General features: G+C 41.4%; 1 protein-coding gene across 2 annotated transcripts in view; it reads left to right on the top strand.

Moving 5' to 3' along the window:
- The first annotated feature begins 86 nt into the window (after positions 1 to 86).
- Positions 87 to 13,568, top strand: part of GPN1 (GPN-loop GTPase 1) — a 23,502-nt gene continuing 10,020 nt past the window's right edge. The window contains exons 1-10 of one of the 2 annotated variants that reach the window (XM_007122512.4): positions 87 to 227; positions 932 to 1,025; positions 3,332 to 3,371; positions 4,143 to 4,209; positions 4,936 to 4,973; positions 10,212 to 10,290; positions 10,497 to 10,591; positions 11,560 to 11,605; positions 12,255 to 12,401; positions 13,132 to 13,214. In XM_007122512.4, coding sequence (XP_007122574.2) covers positions 117 to 227; positions 932 to 1,025; positions 3,332 to 3,371; positions 4,143 to 4,209; positions 4,936 to 4,973; positions 10,212 to 10,290; positions 10,497 to 10,591; positions 11,560 to 11,605; positions 12,255 to 12,401; positions 13,132 to 13,214 — 800 coding nt within the window. In that variant the 5' untranslated portion in view covers positions 87 to 116. Of the gene's footprint in view, positions 228 to 251; positions 844 to 931; positions 1,026 to 3,331; positions 3,372 to 4,142; positions 4,210 to 4,935; positions 4,974 to 10,211; positions 10,291 to 10,496; positions 10,592 to 11,559; positions 11,606 to 12,254; positions 12,402 to 13,131; positions 13,215 to 13,568 lie in introns of those variants that run through there. The other variant, XM_028496578.2, reaches the window with a different exon arrangement.

Here is a 13,568-nt window from a genome sequence, read left to right as displayed (position 1 = left end):
GTGGTTCGGTTCGGTTCGGTTTGCTCTGTTCTAGTCTCATTCAGAGTTCCGAACGTCGCGGGAGCCTCTCTAGCTACGAGCGTCTCTATGGTTGAGTGGGCGGAGCCAGGAGCAAGATGGCCGCGGTCGCTGCTGACCCGGAGCCGCAAGCTTCCGGGGGTCCCCGGCCCCCAGTGTGTCTGTTGGTGTTGGGAATGGCGGGGTCTGGGAAAACCACCTTTGTACAGGTGACCTACACGGCGCGGGCGTAGTAGGAGCGCGCGAGAAGTTGTCTGTGACAGGCGTAAGGCCAGGGGAGAAAGGGAGGTCTCTCTGGGGAGTTGGAGGGTACCGGCGCCTGGCTTTCAGGGACTTGCCAGCAACCCCTGTTTCTTCCTCCGCGAAGCCGTCTCAGATCCTAGCCTGGGTTCATTCAGCCTCTCTTCTGCGCACCCTCAGTGCCTATTTGTGACGACCGTACCTGGTATTGGAATTGCCTTGCTAGTGCCAACTCCTCGAAGGCAGAGGCTTAACAAGTAATTCTGGCTGTTAATAGAGTGCTTGCACACAGGCTTTCGGTGTAGATTCCTAAAGAGTTCCTGCTGGGGTGCCTACCATGTTTCAGGCACTGGGGATATAGCGGAAATGACAAGGTTCCCGCTTAAATGGAGCTAATGTTTTTTGTGGGGGAGTTAGAAACCCCCGCTCCCCCCCCACCCCCCAAGTCAATAAGTGATGGAGAGTAGAGTAGGCTCTGTTGGATGTGTGATGAAGAAAGGTAGCATTTCAACTGAGAGTGAATGTTGGAGGTGGAGATCAGAAACGAATATTTAAGGTAGAGGGAAATGGAAGTGCAGAATTCTGGTAAGTTGGATTAAGGGGTGGAAGTTCTCTCTTTTTCCTTTATCATGCCTCTTTGTCTCAGTCCATCTTTCTCCCCATATGTCTGCAGAGGCTCACAGGATATCTGCATAGTCAAGGGTGTCCACCTTATGTGATCAACCTGGACCCAGCTGTGCATGAAGTTCCCTTTCCTGCCAATATTGGTGAGTAAACTGTGCCAGAACTTGTGTGAAGTTTCTCAGACAATGGAAGGCTGTCAGCCTACCTTATGAGTCTTCAATGCTTCCATTTTTAATGTTTTCTAAACTGCCTAATTTCGTTTCCCATGGATTTGCTAGCATCCTGAAACAAGCTTCTTCCTGATTCCCTTTTTCTCTTTGTTTACTCCTTCCCTCTTCCTAAATTTCCTTTTTTTCCTTACCACTACCATTCTCTCTACCTCTTTTGACCCAAGGGTGTCAGACTATGGTTCTTTGGGAAAAGGAAGTGACAGAAAGTCAGTCCTCTGGCTTTTAAGCCGTAAACCCTTCAGCAGGCTCTGTTACATAAACTTTGTTTATATAGTTTTTTTTTCTTCAAGTTAAGAGCGTGTGGGTTTTGTGCAGAGTTTGCTTACTGATCTGTAGGAATCTTGCAAAGTTACATGGGAAAATGTGTATATATGCCTGTGTGCATTGTCTTGGTGAGGGGTTCCTTCCCTCTTATCATCAGACTTGTAGAGGAGTCCCTGACTACTGTATAAAAAAGATTAAGAATGGATGGGATCCAGTGTCCTGATTCTTGATAGGATCTAGGCTTCTTGATTTTCAGACTATTCCTTGATGTTAGTCTTTTCCCTCCTGGTCTCTTTTTAATCCTATTAAGCTTGTACTCCAAACATACTAATTAAGGAAGACCTTGTATTAAGAAGCAGAAATCGGGCTTCCCTGGTGGCGCAGTGGTTGAGAGTCCGCCTGCCGATGCGGGGGACGCGGGTTCGTGCCCCGGTCTGGGAGGATCCCGCATGCCGCGGAGCGGCTGGGCCCGTGGGCCATGGCTGCTGGGCCTGCGCGTCTGGAGCCTGTGCTCCAGAACGGGAGAGGCCACAGCGGTGAGAGGCCCACGTACCGCAAAAAAAAAAAAAAAAAAAAGAAGCAGAAATCATTATGGGAAGAATTTTGAAAAAAAAAAAATTTCCATCTTTTCACTTAAAGGCTGGATCTCTAATAGTTGATGGGATATATAGGTCTACTGACTGCTGGATAGGTTTAGTTATATATTACTGGACAGACCAATTTCCTTTTTATTTAAAATTCCATCCAAATAATTTTTTTCTAGTTTTATTGAGATATAATTGACATACAGCATTGTATATGATTAAGTTGTATAGCATAATGATTTGATTTACAAACGCATGAAATGATTACTATGAGTAAGTTTAGTGAACATCTATCATCTCGTATAGATACAAAATTAAAGAAATAGAGAAAAATTTTTTTCCTTGTTATGAGAACTCTCAACTTTCACATCTAACGTGTAGCAGTGCTCATTACACTTATAAGGTTGTATATTACATCCCTAGTATTTATTCACTGGAAGTTAGTACCTTTTGACTACCTTCATCCAATTGTCCCTCCCTCCACACCCTCTATAGATCAGTAACTACAAATCCAATCTCTTTTTCTGTGGGTTTATCTGTCTTGCAGTGTAATTGACCTGCCACAGTATTTAGTTCCTGGTATACAACATAGTTATTTGAAATACGTGTACATTTCAAAATGATCACTGTGATGAGTCTAGTTAATATCTGTCACCGTACAACGGTATTATATAATTTTTGACCGTTTTCCCCACACTGTACATCTCACCCCATGACTCATTTATTTTGTAACTGAAAATTTGTACCTCTTAATCTCCATCACCTATTTCTCTCCCCACCCATCCACTTCCCAAGTTAATGCCTTTGTAAAAATGTTATCTGCATTACCTTTATTACCAGTAAGCAAGGACTAAGAAATAAACCTTTTTTCTTGATTTAGCTCCCTTTTTCTATGTATATGGTCACTGAGAAGGTATTTAAGTTGTATAAAACTTTTCTCTTTGTCTCAGACATCCCTACCATAACTTGAGAGCTCCTCGCCTAACATTCTTCTTGGGTTACTTGGCAGTTGTCCTTGGCCAGTGTGAAGCTGGAGAAATTACTAGAAGACATTGCTGACAATAGAAGCCTCGAAAGCTAGTTTCAGTTTCTTGCTGGGAGGGAAGGTACTTGCAGGGTACCTTTTGTCCTCTTAGTCTCTTCCTGAACTTGCTTCTTTTGTTGTTGCAATTCAGTGATCTTAGCTTGAAAATTTAGAAAACAGATTTGAAAAGTACCTTGGATGCTAAGAGAGAAACTGATTTGTTTGCTCAGAGGAAGCAGAGATGACTTGAGAGGTCTGTTGGCTTAGATATTATAGGTGGAGAGTCTCAAACTGTATTGTTTCTTACGTGTTAAATTCCATTTTATTCTCTCTTTTTTTCCCTCCAGATATTCGTGACACTGTGAAATATAAAGAAGTCATGAAACAGTATCCTTTTTCACATCTACTTTTTGGTTGTTGGCTCATCCCTGGCTACTTACTGTCTGTGTATTGTGTAGCTTTGAAAAGTGTTTGTGCCTTCCCTTGTGAAATATACTAGCAAAAGCATTCGATTGCTTTCAGGTAATTTTATGAAGAGGAGGGAAGATGAATGTGGGGAGAAGCATTGTAGGTGATTAGAAATCCTATTTCAGCTTGTGAGTTCCGTTTTCTGCCTTTGTCCCGAACTGCAGGCTGGCTGTTGTAATTAGCACAGAGAAGGAGAGGCTAGCTGGTGGCGTGCCTGGGTCCCACAAGGTAGTATTGCCTTGGTGGATGCATCCATTGATCACCATCCCCTTAGACTGGGAATCTCAAAGATTAGTAAGATCAGCTCTTAGTACATTGCTGTGTGAAATGTGTACTTTCCCTATAGTTAAGTCTAGGTAGGAAGACTAATTCTAATCCTCAGGTGGCTTGATGAGTGAGGATCAGAGCAAAGAGTGGTATATAAATGATCTTCATGGCTAATGCCATCAGGCTGTCAACGCCTGATACATCTGTCTGTTCCATTTTGGCCCCATTTCGCCTGGCCATTTCTAAACGATGAATGAGGTAGACATCGATGGTGAATGTTTCCCTGTGAGGTTAAGATTGTGTGATACATACTAGTCAATTGCACACTAATGTTATGCTGTTTTTGCGAGGGATTGTCTAGATAATAAACTTTATCATCTAAATTGATCTATAAGCTATTTAAATCCTCAACTTAGTGTCTAGGTATGGACTTGGACCCAATGGTGGCATAGTGACCTCACTCAATCTCTTTGCTACCAGATTTGATCAGGTATGTCTGTCTCTCTTTACATAGACATGGCTGTGTCAAAACCTGTGACTCTTAAATGCCTTAGCTTGATCACACTGGGAAAGAAGGGCAATCAACCTCAATGTCAATACAGAATATAAGGAGGCATTTTGGTGGACAAAGAAGTAGGCTATGAGAGGATGATCAACATGGTGAGAGACTTCACATTGAACGTTGTGGCGGCCAATAAAACAAAGACCTAAGAGACCTGGGTTCTCTTCTTGATCTGTTATTGGCTTGCAGTGTTACCCTGAGGATGGGGCGGAGGGATATGGAGTGGGATGGGCTACCAGGCAGGGAATGGAACAATTATGGGGCTTTTCACTTATGACAAATTGTTGTCATCTGTTATGTTTTCTCTGTCACATTCCACTTCCTTAAGAGTGTTTGGCAATCACTGATTTTTACCCCGGTTTCACTCAATGATTCAGGCTGTTAACGCTTTACTGAAGCACCAAGAGAGAGACTTGGCAGTGACAGATCAAGTCTTCAGCTCCTTAGGCCTTGCCCTGTGCTCCAGGGTGTTGTGGTGTGGCAGGTGTGGCTATGTTTCTTCGGCTCCATGAGCATGTTAGTTGGTGTCCTCAGACAGAGAACATAGAGATTCAATCGTTAATGGTGCCTGCGAGGTGAGCCACTCTCGAGAGGGCCCTGTGATTTTTTTTGTTGAACTTGGATTCTGTTGTAATTGGTGTCTTTTTCTTTTAGGTGATGAAATTTATTGAGAAGGCCCAGAACATGTCTAAGTAAGTGATTTCAGTCTAATGCCTATTTATTACTCTGTAGTTGACATGTTTCTAGGTTTTTTGAAGGATTTTGGGTTCCAACAAGTTCTGAGAAGGTGTATTTTGAGATGAAACCATGATAAGTGAAAAAATTGTTGGCAAGAAGACAATCATTAAGATGCTGTACGTGGTTGGGGACTAAGATCCCACAAGCCATGGCGTGGCCAAAAAAAAAAAAAAAAAAAAAAAGCGACAAGATGCTCTACAGTGTAGAGCTCAATTTAATAGTATCCCACCCCCAATCACTTTGGTATATGTTCCCAGCTTCTTAGGAGGTATTTTGAGAATTTGAGTCCACATTCACTTGTCCACTTGCCTTCTCTTGCTTGTTGGCATTAAAGTCTATGAAATACCTTTCTAATCCTTGTTTAAATTAATATAATTTACATGATTCAGAGGGGATATTTTTTAATTTAAAAAGTATCAAAATATAAAATAGGAGATTCTTATTATCATTACCCACAATGAACTGTTGTTAAATTTTTAATAGGTTTGCTTTTTTAAAAGAAAGGAAGATAATTTATTATTTTTGTAAAAAGGATATAGGCTTATTACTGTAAATAATTCCTACCATGCATAGTATTTAAAAGATGAAACTATCACACTTCTTGTCACTAGAAATAGCTGTCATTATTATCATTATTGCTATCAGTGACTGTCATCCCAAGCGTTTCTATTCATGTGTACATAGATAGAAGGATGGATGCATAAGGTGTTTTTACAAAAATAGGATCATACTAGAGTAGATTTTTAAAGGAACAGCTTTATTGCAATATGAATTCACAGACCATAAAGTGCACTCTTTTAAAGTATACAGTTTAGTGGTTTTTAGTATATTCACAAAGTTGTGCATTGACCAGAAGTACCTAATTTCAGGGACTTCTCTGGTGGTCCAGTGGTAAAGAATCCGCCATACAATGCAGGGGACGTGGGTTCGATCCCTGGTCAGGGAACTAAGATCCCACATGCCACGGGGCAACTAAGCTCGCGAGCCACAACTACTGAGCTCTCGCGCCTCAACTAGAGAGCCCGCATGCCGCAAACTACAGAGCCCGCGCCACAACTAGAGAAGAGAAAACCCATTCGTGATGGCTAGAGAGAATCCTGCGTGCCACAAACTACAGAGCCTGCGCCACAACTAGAGAAGAGAAAACCCGTTCGCCATAGCTAGAGAGAATCCTGCGTGCCACAATGAAAAATCCCTCATGCCTCAACGAAGATCCCGTGGTGCCGCAGCTAAGACCTGGCGCAGCCAAAAATAAATAAATACAAAATAAATCTTTAAAAAAAAAAAAAGAGCTACCTAATTTCAGAACATTTTCATCTCCAAAACAAACCCCATACTTATTAGCAGTCACTCTATTCCCCATTCCTCCAAGCTCCTGCTGGCTTCACACACCATTTTACATTCTCACCAGCAATGTATGGAGGGTTCCATTTTCTGTACATCCTGGTCACTACTTGTAATTGTTTTTGTTTTAATAAATTTATTTATTTATTTATTTTTTGGCTGCGTTGGGTCTTTGTTGCTATGTACGGGCTTTCTCTAGTTGCGGCGCGTGGGCTTCTTATTGCGGTTGCTTCTCTTTGTTGCAGAGCACAGGCTCTAGGCATGCGGGCTGCAGTTGTTGTGGCATGTAGGCTCAGTAGTTGTGGCTCGCGGGCTCTGGAGCTCAGGCTCAGTAGTTGTGGTGCACGGGCTTAGTTGCTCCGCAGCATGTGGGATCTTCCCAGACCAGGGCTCGAACCCGTGTCCCCTGCATTGGCAGGCGGATTCTTAACCACTGCACCACCAGGAAGTCCAGATATTGAGCATCTTTTAGTGTACTTCTTGGCCATTGGTATATATTTGGAGAAATGTCTACTCAAATTTTTTCTTTTTTAAAAATAAGTTTCAGGTACGCATTATAATTTAACATATGTACACTGCAAAGTGATCACCCCCCCAAAAGTCCAGTTACCATCTGTCACCATACAATCGATCCCCTTCACCCCTTTTGCCCACCCACAACCCCTTTTTCCTCCGGTAACCACTGATTTGTTCTCTGTATCTGTGAGCTTGCTTTTGGTTGGTTGGTTTCCTTCCCTTCCCCTTCCCTTTCCCTTCACTTTCTCTTCCCTTTCCCTTCCCCTCCCTCCCTCCCTTCCTTCCTTCCTTCCTTCCTCCAGATTATTCCACATGTGAGTGAAATCGTATGGTAGTTGTCTTTTTCCTTCTGACTTATTTTACTTAGCATAATACCCTCATGTTGTTCATCCATGTTGTCACAAATGGCAAGATTTCATTCTTTTTTATGGCTGAATAGTATTCCACTGTGTATATACCACAGCTTCTTTATCCATTCATCCATTGGTGGACACTTAGGTTGCTTCCATATCTTGGCTATTGTACATAATGCTGCAATGAACATAAGGGTGCATATATTTTTTCTAATTAGTGTTTTTATATTTTTTGGATAAATACCCAGAAGTGGAATCACTGGATCATATGGTTAGTTCTATCCTTCATTTTTTGAGGAATCTCTCTACTGTTTTTCATTGTAGCTGCACCAGTTTATATTCCCACCAACAGTTTACGAGGGTTTCCTCTTCTGTACATCCTTTTCAGCACTTGTTATCTATTTGATAAGAGCCATTCTAACAGGTGTGAGGTGATACTCCATTGTGGTTTTGATTTGCATTTCCCTAATAATTAGTGATGCTGAACATCTTTTCATGTGCCTTTTGGCAATCTGTGTGTCTTTGGAGAAATGTCTACGTAATCGCATCCTCTGCCCATTTTTGAATTGAGTTGTTTATTTGTTTTGGGGTTGTATGTGTTCTTTATATATTTTGGATACCAATCCCTAATCAGAGATATGATTTGCAATTTCTGCTGTTCAGTAGCTTGCCTTTTAGTTTTTTGTTTTTGGCAATGCCTGGCAGCTTGCAGGATCTTAGTTCCCCGACCAGGGATTAAAGCTGGGCCACTGTGGTGAAAGTGCTGAGTCCTAACCACTGGACCACGTGGGAATTCCCGCCTTTTAGTTTTTTTTTTTTTTTTTTTAACATCTTTATTGGAGTATAACTGTTTTACAATAGTGTGTTAGTTTCTCCTTTACAACAAAGTGAATCAGTTATACATATACATATGTTCCCATATCTCTTCCCTCTTGCGTCTCCCTCCCTCCCACCCTCCCTATCCCACCCCTCTCATGGTCACAAAGCACAGAGGTGATCTCCCTGTGCTATGCGGCAGCTTCCCACTAGCTATCTAATTTACATCTGGTAGTGCATATATGTCTCTGCCACTCTCTCACTTCGTCACAGTCCTCAAGTCCATGCTCTAGTAGGTCTGTGTTTTATTCCCGTCCTACCACTAATCTCTTCATGACATTTTTTTTCCTTAGATTCCATATATATGTGTTAGCATACGGTATTTGTTTTTCTCCTTCTGACTTACTTCACTCTGTATGACAGACTCCAGGTCTATCCACCTCATTACAAATAACTCAGTTTCATTTCTTTTTATGGCTGAGTAATATTCCATTGTATATATGTGCCACATCTTCTTTATCCATTCATCTGTTGATGGACACTTAGGTTGCTTCCATGTCCTGCCTATTGTAAATAGAGCTGCAATGAACATTGGGGTTCATGTGTTTGTTGGCGATCTGTATATCTTCTTTGGAGAAATGTCTATTTAGTTCTTCTGCCCATTTTTGGATTGGGTTGTTTGTTTTTTTGTTATTGAGCTGCAAGAGTTGCTTATAAATTTTGGATATTAGTCCTTTGTCAGTTGCTTCGTTTGCAAATATTTTCTCCCATTCTGAGGGTTGTCTTTTGGTCTTGTTTATGGTATCCTTTGCTGTGCAAAAGCTTTTAAGTTTCATTAGGTCCCATTTGTTTTTTTTTGTTTTTATTTGCATTTCTCTAGGAGATGGGTCCAACAGGATCCTGCTGTGATTTATGCCATAGAGTGTTCTGCCTATGTTTTCCTCTAAGAGTTTGATAGTGTCTGGCCTTACATTTAGGTCTTTAACCCATTTTGAGTTTATTCTTGTGTGTGGTGTTAGGGATTGTTCTAATTTCATACTTTTACATGTAGCTGTCCAGTTTTCCCAGCACCACTTATTGAAGAGGCTGTCTTTTCTCCACTGTATATCCTTCCCTCCTTTATCAAAGATAAGGTGACCGTATGTGTGTGGGTTTATCTCTGGGCTTTCTATCCTGTTCCATTGATCTATATTTCTGTTTTTGTGCCAGTACCATACTGTCTTGATTACTGTAGCCTTGTAGTCGCCTTTTAGTTTTGATGATGTTTTCCTTTGCTGTGCAGAAGCTTTTTAGTTTGATGTAGTCTCATTTGTTTATTATTGCTTTTGATTTCCTTGTCTTTGGAGTCAGAGCCACAGAAACTTCACTAAGACAGATGTCAGTGAGGTTACGGCCAATGTTTTCCTGCAGGAATTTATTTAATGTTTTCAGGTGTTACATTCAAGTCTTCCATCCATTTTGAGTTAATTTTTGTGTATGAAGTGGTCTAGTTTCATTCTCTTGCATGTGACTGTTTTTCCCAACACCATTTCTTGAAGAGACTTTCCTTTCTCCGTTGTATGTTCTTGGCTCCTTTGTTGTCAATTAATTGTCCATGTATGTGTGGATCTTTGCTTTTTTAAAAACAGCTTTATTGAGATATAGTTCATAGGCCATACAATTTACCCATTTAAATTGTACAATTCTGTGGCTTTTAGTGTAGTTACAGAATTATACAGCCATCATCACAATCAATTTTAGAACGTTTCATCCCCTCAAGAAGAGACCCTCTTCTTTAGTTATCACTTTCTTATTCTTTTTCTCCCTCACTCCATTTTCCTCCAACCCCACCCCTAAGTAACCAGATGGTTTCCCAAGAGATTTACACTCTGGTTTTGCTTATCTCTCATTTTTAATGCAGTGTGTTTCTAAAACTGTCAGTTTTCTCTGTGATCATTTGCAGCAGTGATATATTGCTGCTCCTGCCAATGTGCCTGAATACTGGACATTGAACAAAATCCAGGGGAATGTGGTATGCACTTTAAGGGCAATGGGAAGAAGTGAGACTTGGCAGTGTGAAGAGGTTATTTCAGTCTTGAGTAACCAGATGTTAATGTTTTGGGGCATGGAATATCTTTCAGAATGCATAAGTAAAAACTTCTTTAATGGTCTTTTTTGACACAGGTATGTCTTGATTGACACACCTGGACAGATTGAGGTATTCACTTGGTCAGCTTCTGGGACAATCATCACTGAGGCCCTGGTGAGTATTCTAGGACTTGTTACTCAGGGTAAGCAGAGAGCCAGACAAGAAAAGCTTCTTATTGCTTGGGATCTTATGTGGGATAGAGTCATAGAGCTCTGCACACCTGCCTAAAGTGGTTCTTCCTTGCCACGGAAGGTAGGAGAAGAGTTTGGGGACAGTTCAAGAACCCTCTGACTAAAGCTTTGATTATTTTGTGGCTTTAGGCATCCTCGTTTCCAACGATTGTCATTTATGTAATGGACACATCTCGAAGTATCAACCCAGTGACCTTCATGTCCAATATGCTCTATGCCTGCAGGTAATGCGTTATTGTTGGGCATAGTATTATGTCAAGGTATGACGTCTCCACTTCTTCTCCATCATCTTGAGTCCTGAGTGCTTACCCCTGGGTTTTCATTCAGGCTTGCCACTCACTTTAGTGGCTCTGGGTTAGGGAGGGGCTCTGGGTTAGGGCGGGAAAAGAAGCACATATACTGTTGGCATTCTCTATCAGCCACTTCTCATCTTCCTCCCTTGCTTGTTACAGAATAGGTGATGAACGAATATGAACCTTCTGGAAGTTGCCCCAAGTTGAATGAAATCCAATTCTGAATAGAATAGAGCCCCTGGTCTAAATGCCTTTCTTCTGTGTTGTGATAGGAAGAGTGAAATTATAACATGAGGAGAGACTGAATAAAAAGATTCATCCGTGATTCTAAATGCACGTGTTTTCCTAAGTGTGGTGCCATTAGGAGAGGAAGGACATGCCTCACTAGGCTATATTAGTGCATTAGACCTAGGAGCAAGGCGGACCATTATTAATGCTGAATTTTATTTTGGGGGTATGCAAAAACAATCACCCCGATTTGTCTCTTCTGTTATGACTAGGGATGTCCCTTCCTGTTAAACACAAGAAATCCTAGTCCAAATAGAAATCTGATGTTTGATAGCATGATTTTGTCTTCATATTAATTGTTTAAAAGACAGTTAATTTGGTGAAACACACACACACACACACACACACACACACACACACACACACAACCAGGATCAGTACCAAAGCATTATTACTCTAAGAAAAGGAGAGAGTGTGTATGTGTGTTGTTTGCTTGGTGGCAGTGGTGGTTTCCTGCTTGGGAGGGGAGAATATGTGAGTGCTGTGTAAGAATGGATACCTGTATTTAGAGTCTGAACCCATCTCCCTTTTTATTACTCAGTTCCATCAGGTAACAGGCAAGCAGGTGCTTAAGTGCTTTTACTAATAATGCCTCAATGTTTGATTTTCAGCATCTTGTACAAAACCAAGCTGCCTTTTATTGTGGTCATGAATAAAGTAAGTGGATTCTTCCTGTTGTGACTGAATATTTCTTTTTCATCAGAACCTTGTGTTTGGGTAGGTGAGAAGGATTATTTCAGATGCTGGAGAGCAGATTTAAGCTAACCTGAAGCAAAGGCATGAGCACTTCTAGGAAATGGATTCAATCAAATTGAATGAAAATATATCGCTGATTCTTTTCCAAAGTATTTTTAGGCTAGATAGAGTAGCCCTTGGTCCACAGCGTATGGGTTATCCCTCAGGATCGGGACTGTGTAAATGGGGGAGGGACTGCTAGTCTATTGGAAGTGGCAGTTAGACAAAACCAAAACTTCTCTGTTGTTGGCTAGGATGCAAGAGACCATGTATTTGACTTCAGAGCCTGGAGGGTGCTGGCCTCCACTGTAGCCATGGTCACTTGGCAGTGGATAGTGAAGGGTCTGTTCTAACCTGGAGTATACAGATCTTCATTTAATTATTTATACTGCACAGCAGTCTTGGCTCTTTGTGATTTGTTGCAGTGGAGGAGGAAATGGGGGAAGCAGAGAAAGAAAATACATGAATTATTGCTCTTTGCTGTCAATACTTAATTAAAAAAATTTTTTTGCCATTGTTTGATGTCTGACCTCATCTCTGGTTGCTGATAGTTGACTTCTGTCTGGTACAGACTGACATCATTGATCACAGCTTTGCAGTGGAATGGATGCAGGATTTTGAGGCTTTCCAAGATGCCTTGAATCAAGAGACTACATACGTCAGTAACCTGACTCGTTCAATGAGCCTGGTGTTAGATGAGTTTTACAGCTCCCTCCGGGTAAACTTTCTCTCTTGCTTATGCTGTTGGTCTCTCCAGATAACCTCATAACCCAAAGGGCTGGCTTTGAACCTGTTTTGGAAAGGAAGTTCATTACCTTCTGAAAAGTAATTTTTAAGGCATAGCTTATTAAAAACTGGAGACTTAAAAGATAAATATGATACAGACCCTACCCTCAGAGAGTTTATGGTCTAGTTAGGAGAGAAGGCTAAATGCAGAGTTGAAACATGATGTATTGTAGTAACTTATATTGTGATATCTTAAGAAAGATTAAAAGTTGGGCCTGATAGTGGTGAGGGGGTAGATCACTTTTGAAATGAGAGATTTTTTGAGGATATAGCCAATATAGGTATGCTTTGAAGGATGGGTAAGATTTGTGTAAGCAAAAGTGGGCGTGGGTAGCAGCAAGTATGTTAATTGCCCAAGCGAAGACATTGAGATACTAATTTTTATAGAGAACAGACTGTGGTTTGATTTGATAGGGAATAGATGAACTGCTGCTTGTTTGATCCTAATTATCTTTCTCAGTTCTCTATTTTCCATAGACTTATTTCCATCACGTTTGAGTAGGTATGCCGTTTTGTCTTGTTTTAGCTTCATTCTTTGCCAGAGACTTCTTAAAGTAGCCAAACCTCTTCTATGAAGATTTTATGAAATTTGAGCCAAATAATGTATGCCATTTAAAAATATACAGTTGTTTCCTCAGTGGCATTAATGATGCTTTTGGCAGGTGGTGGGTGTGTCTGCTGTTCTGGGTACAGGCTTAGATGAACTCTTCGTGCAAGTTGCCAGTGCCACAGAAGAATATGAAAGGTGAGGATAAAGGAACATTCTATTGATGGCACTCTTAGTTACCCACAAGTCTGATACGATAGCTGTTTTGTCAGGCAAAACATTTTGGTTTTCATAGTGTTTGTATTATATTTGCCATGCAGCTGTGTACTGGATCTGACCACACTTAGGGTTAACAAGTAGCTGTTAACTTTTTAAAAAAAAGAATAGGAGTATAAAATCTTCACTGTAGAGCTTCCCTGGTGGCGCAGTGGTTGAGAGTCCGCCTGCCGATGCCGGGGACACGGGTTTGTGCCCCGTTCCGGGAGGATCCCACATGCCGCGGAGCGGCTAGGCCCGTGAGCCATGGCCGCTGAGCCTGCGCGTCCGGAGCCT

Source organism: Physeter macrocephalus, chromosome 12, assembly GCF_002837175.3.
Source record: "Physeter macrocephalus isolate SW-GA chromosome 12, ASM283717v5, whole genome shotgun sequence".
NCBI classification, from domain to species: domain Eukaryota; kingdom Metazoa; phylum Chordata; class Mammalia; order Artiodactyla; family Physeteridae; genus Physeter; species Physeter macrocephalus.
This window is presented reverse-complemented; position numbering and strand designations above follow the sequence as displayed.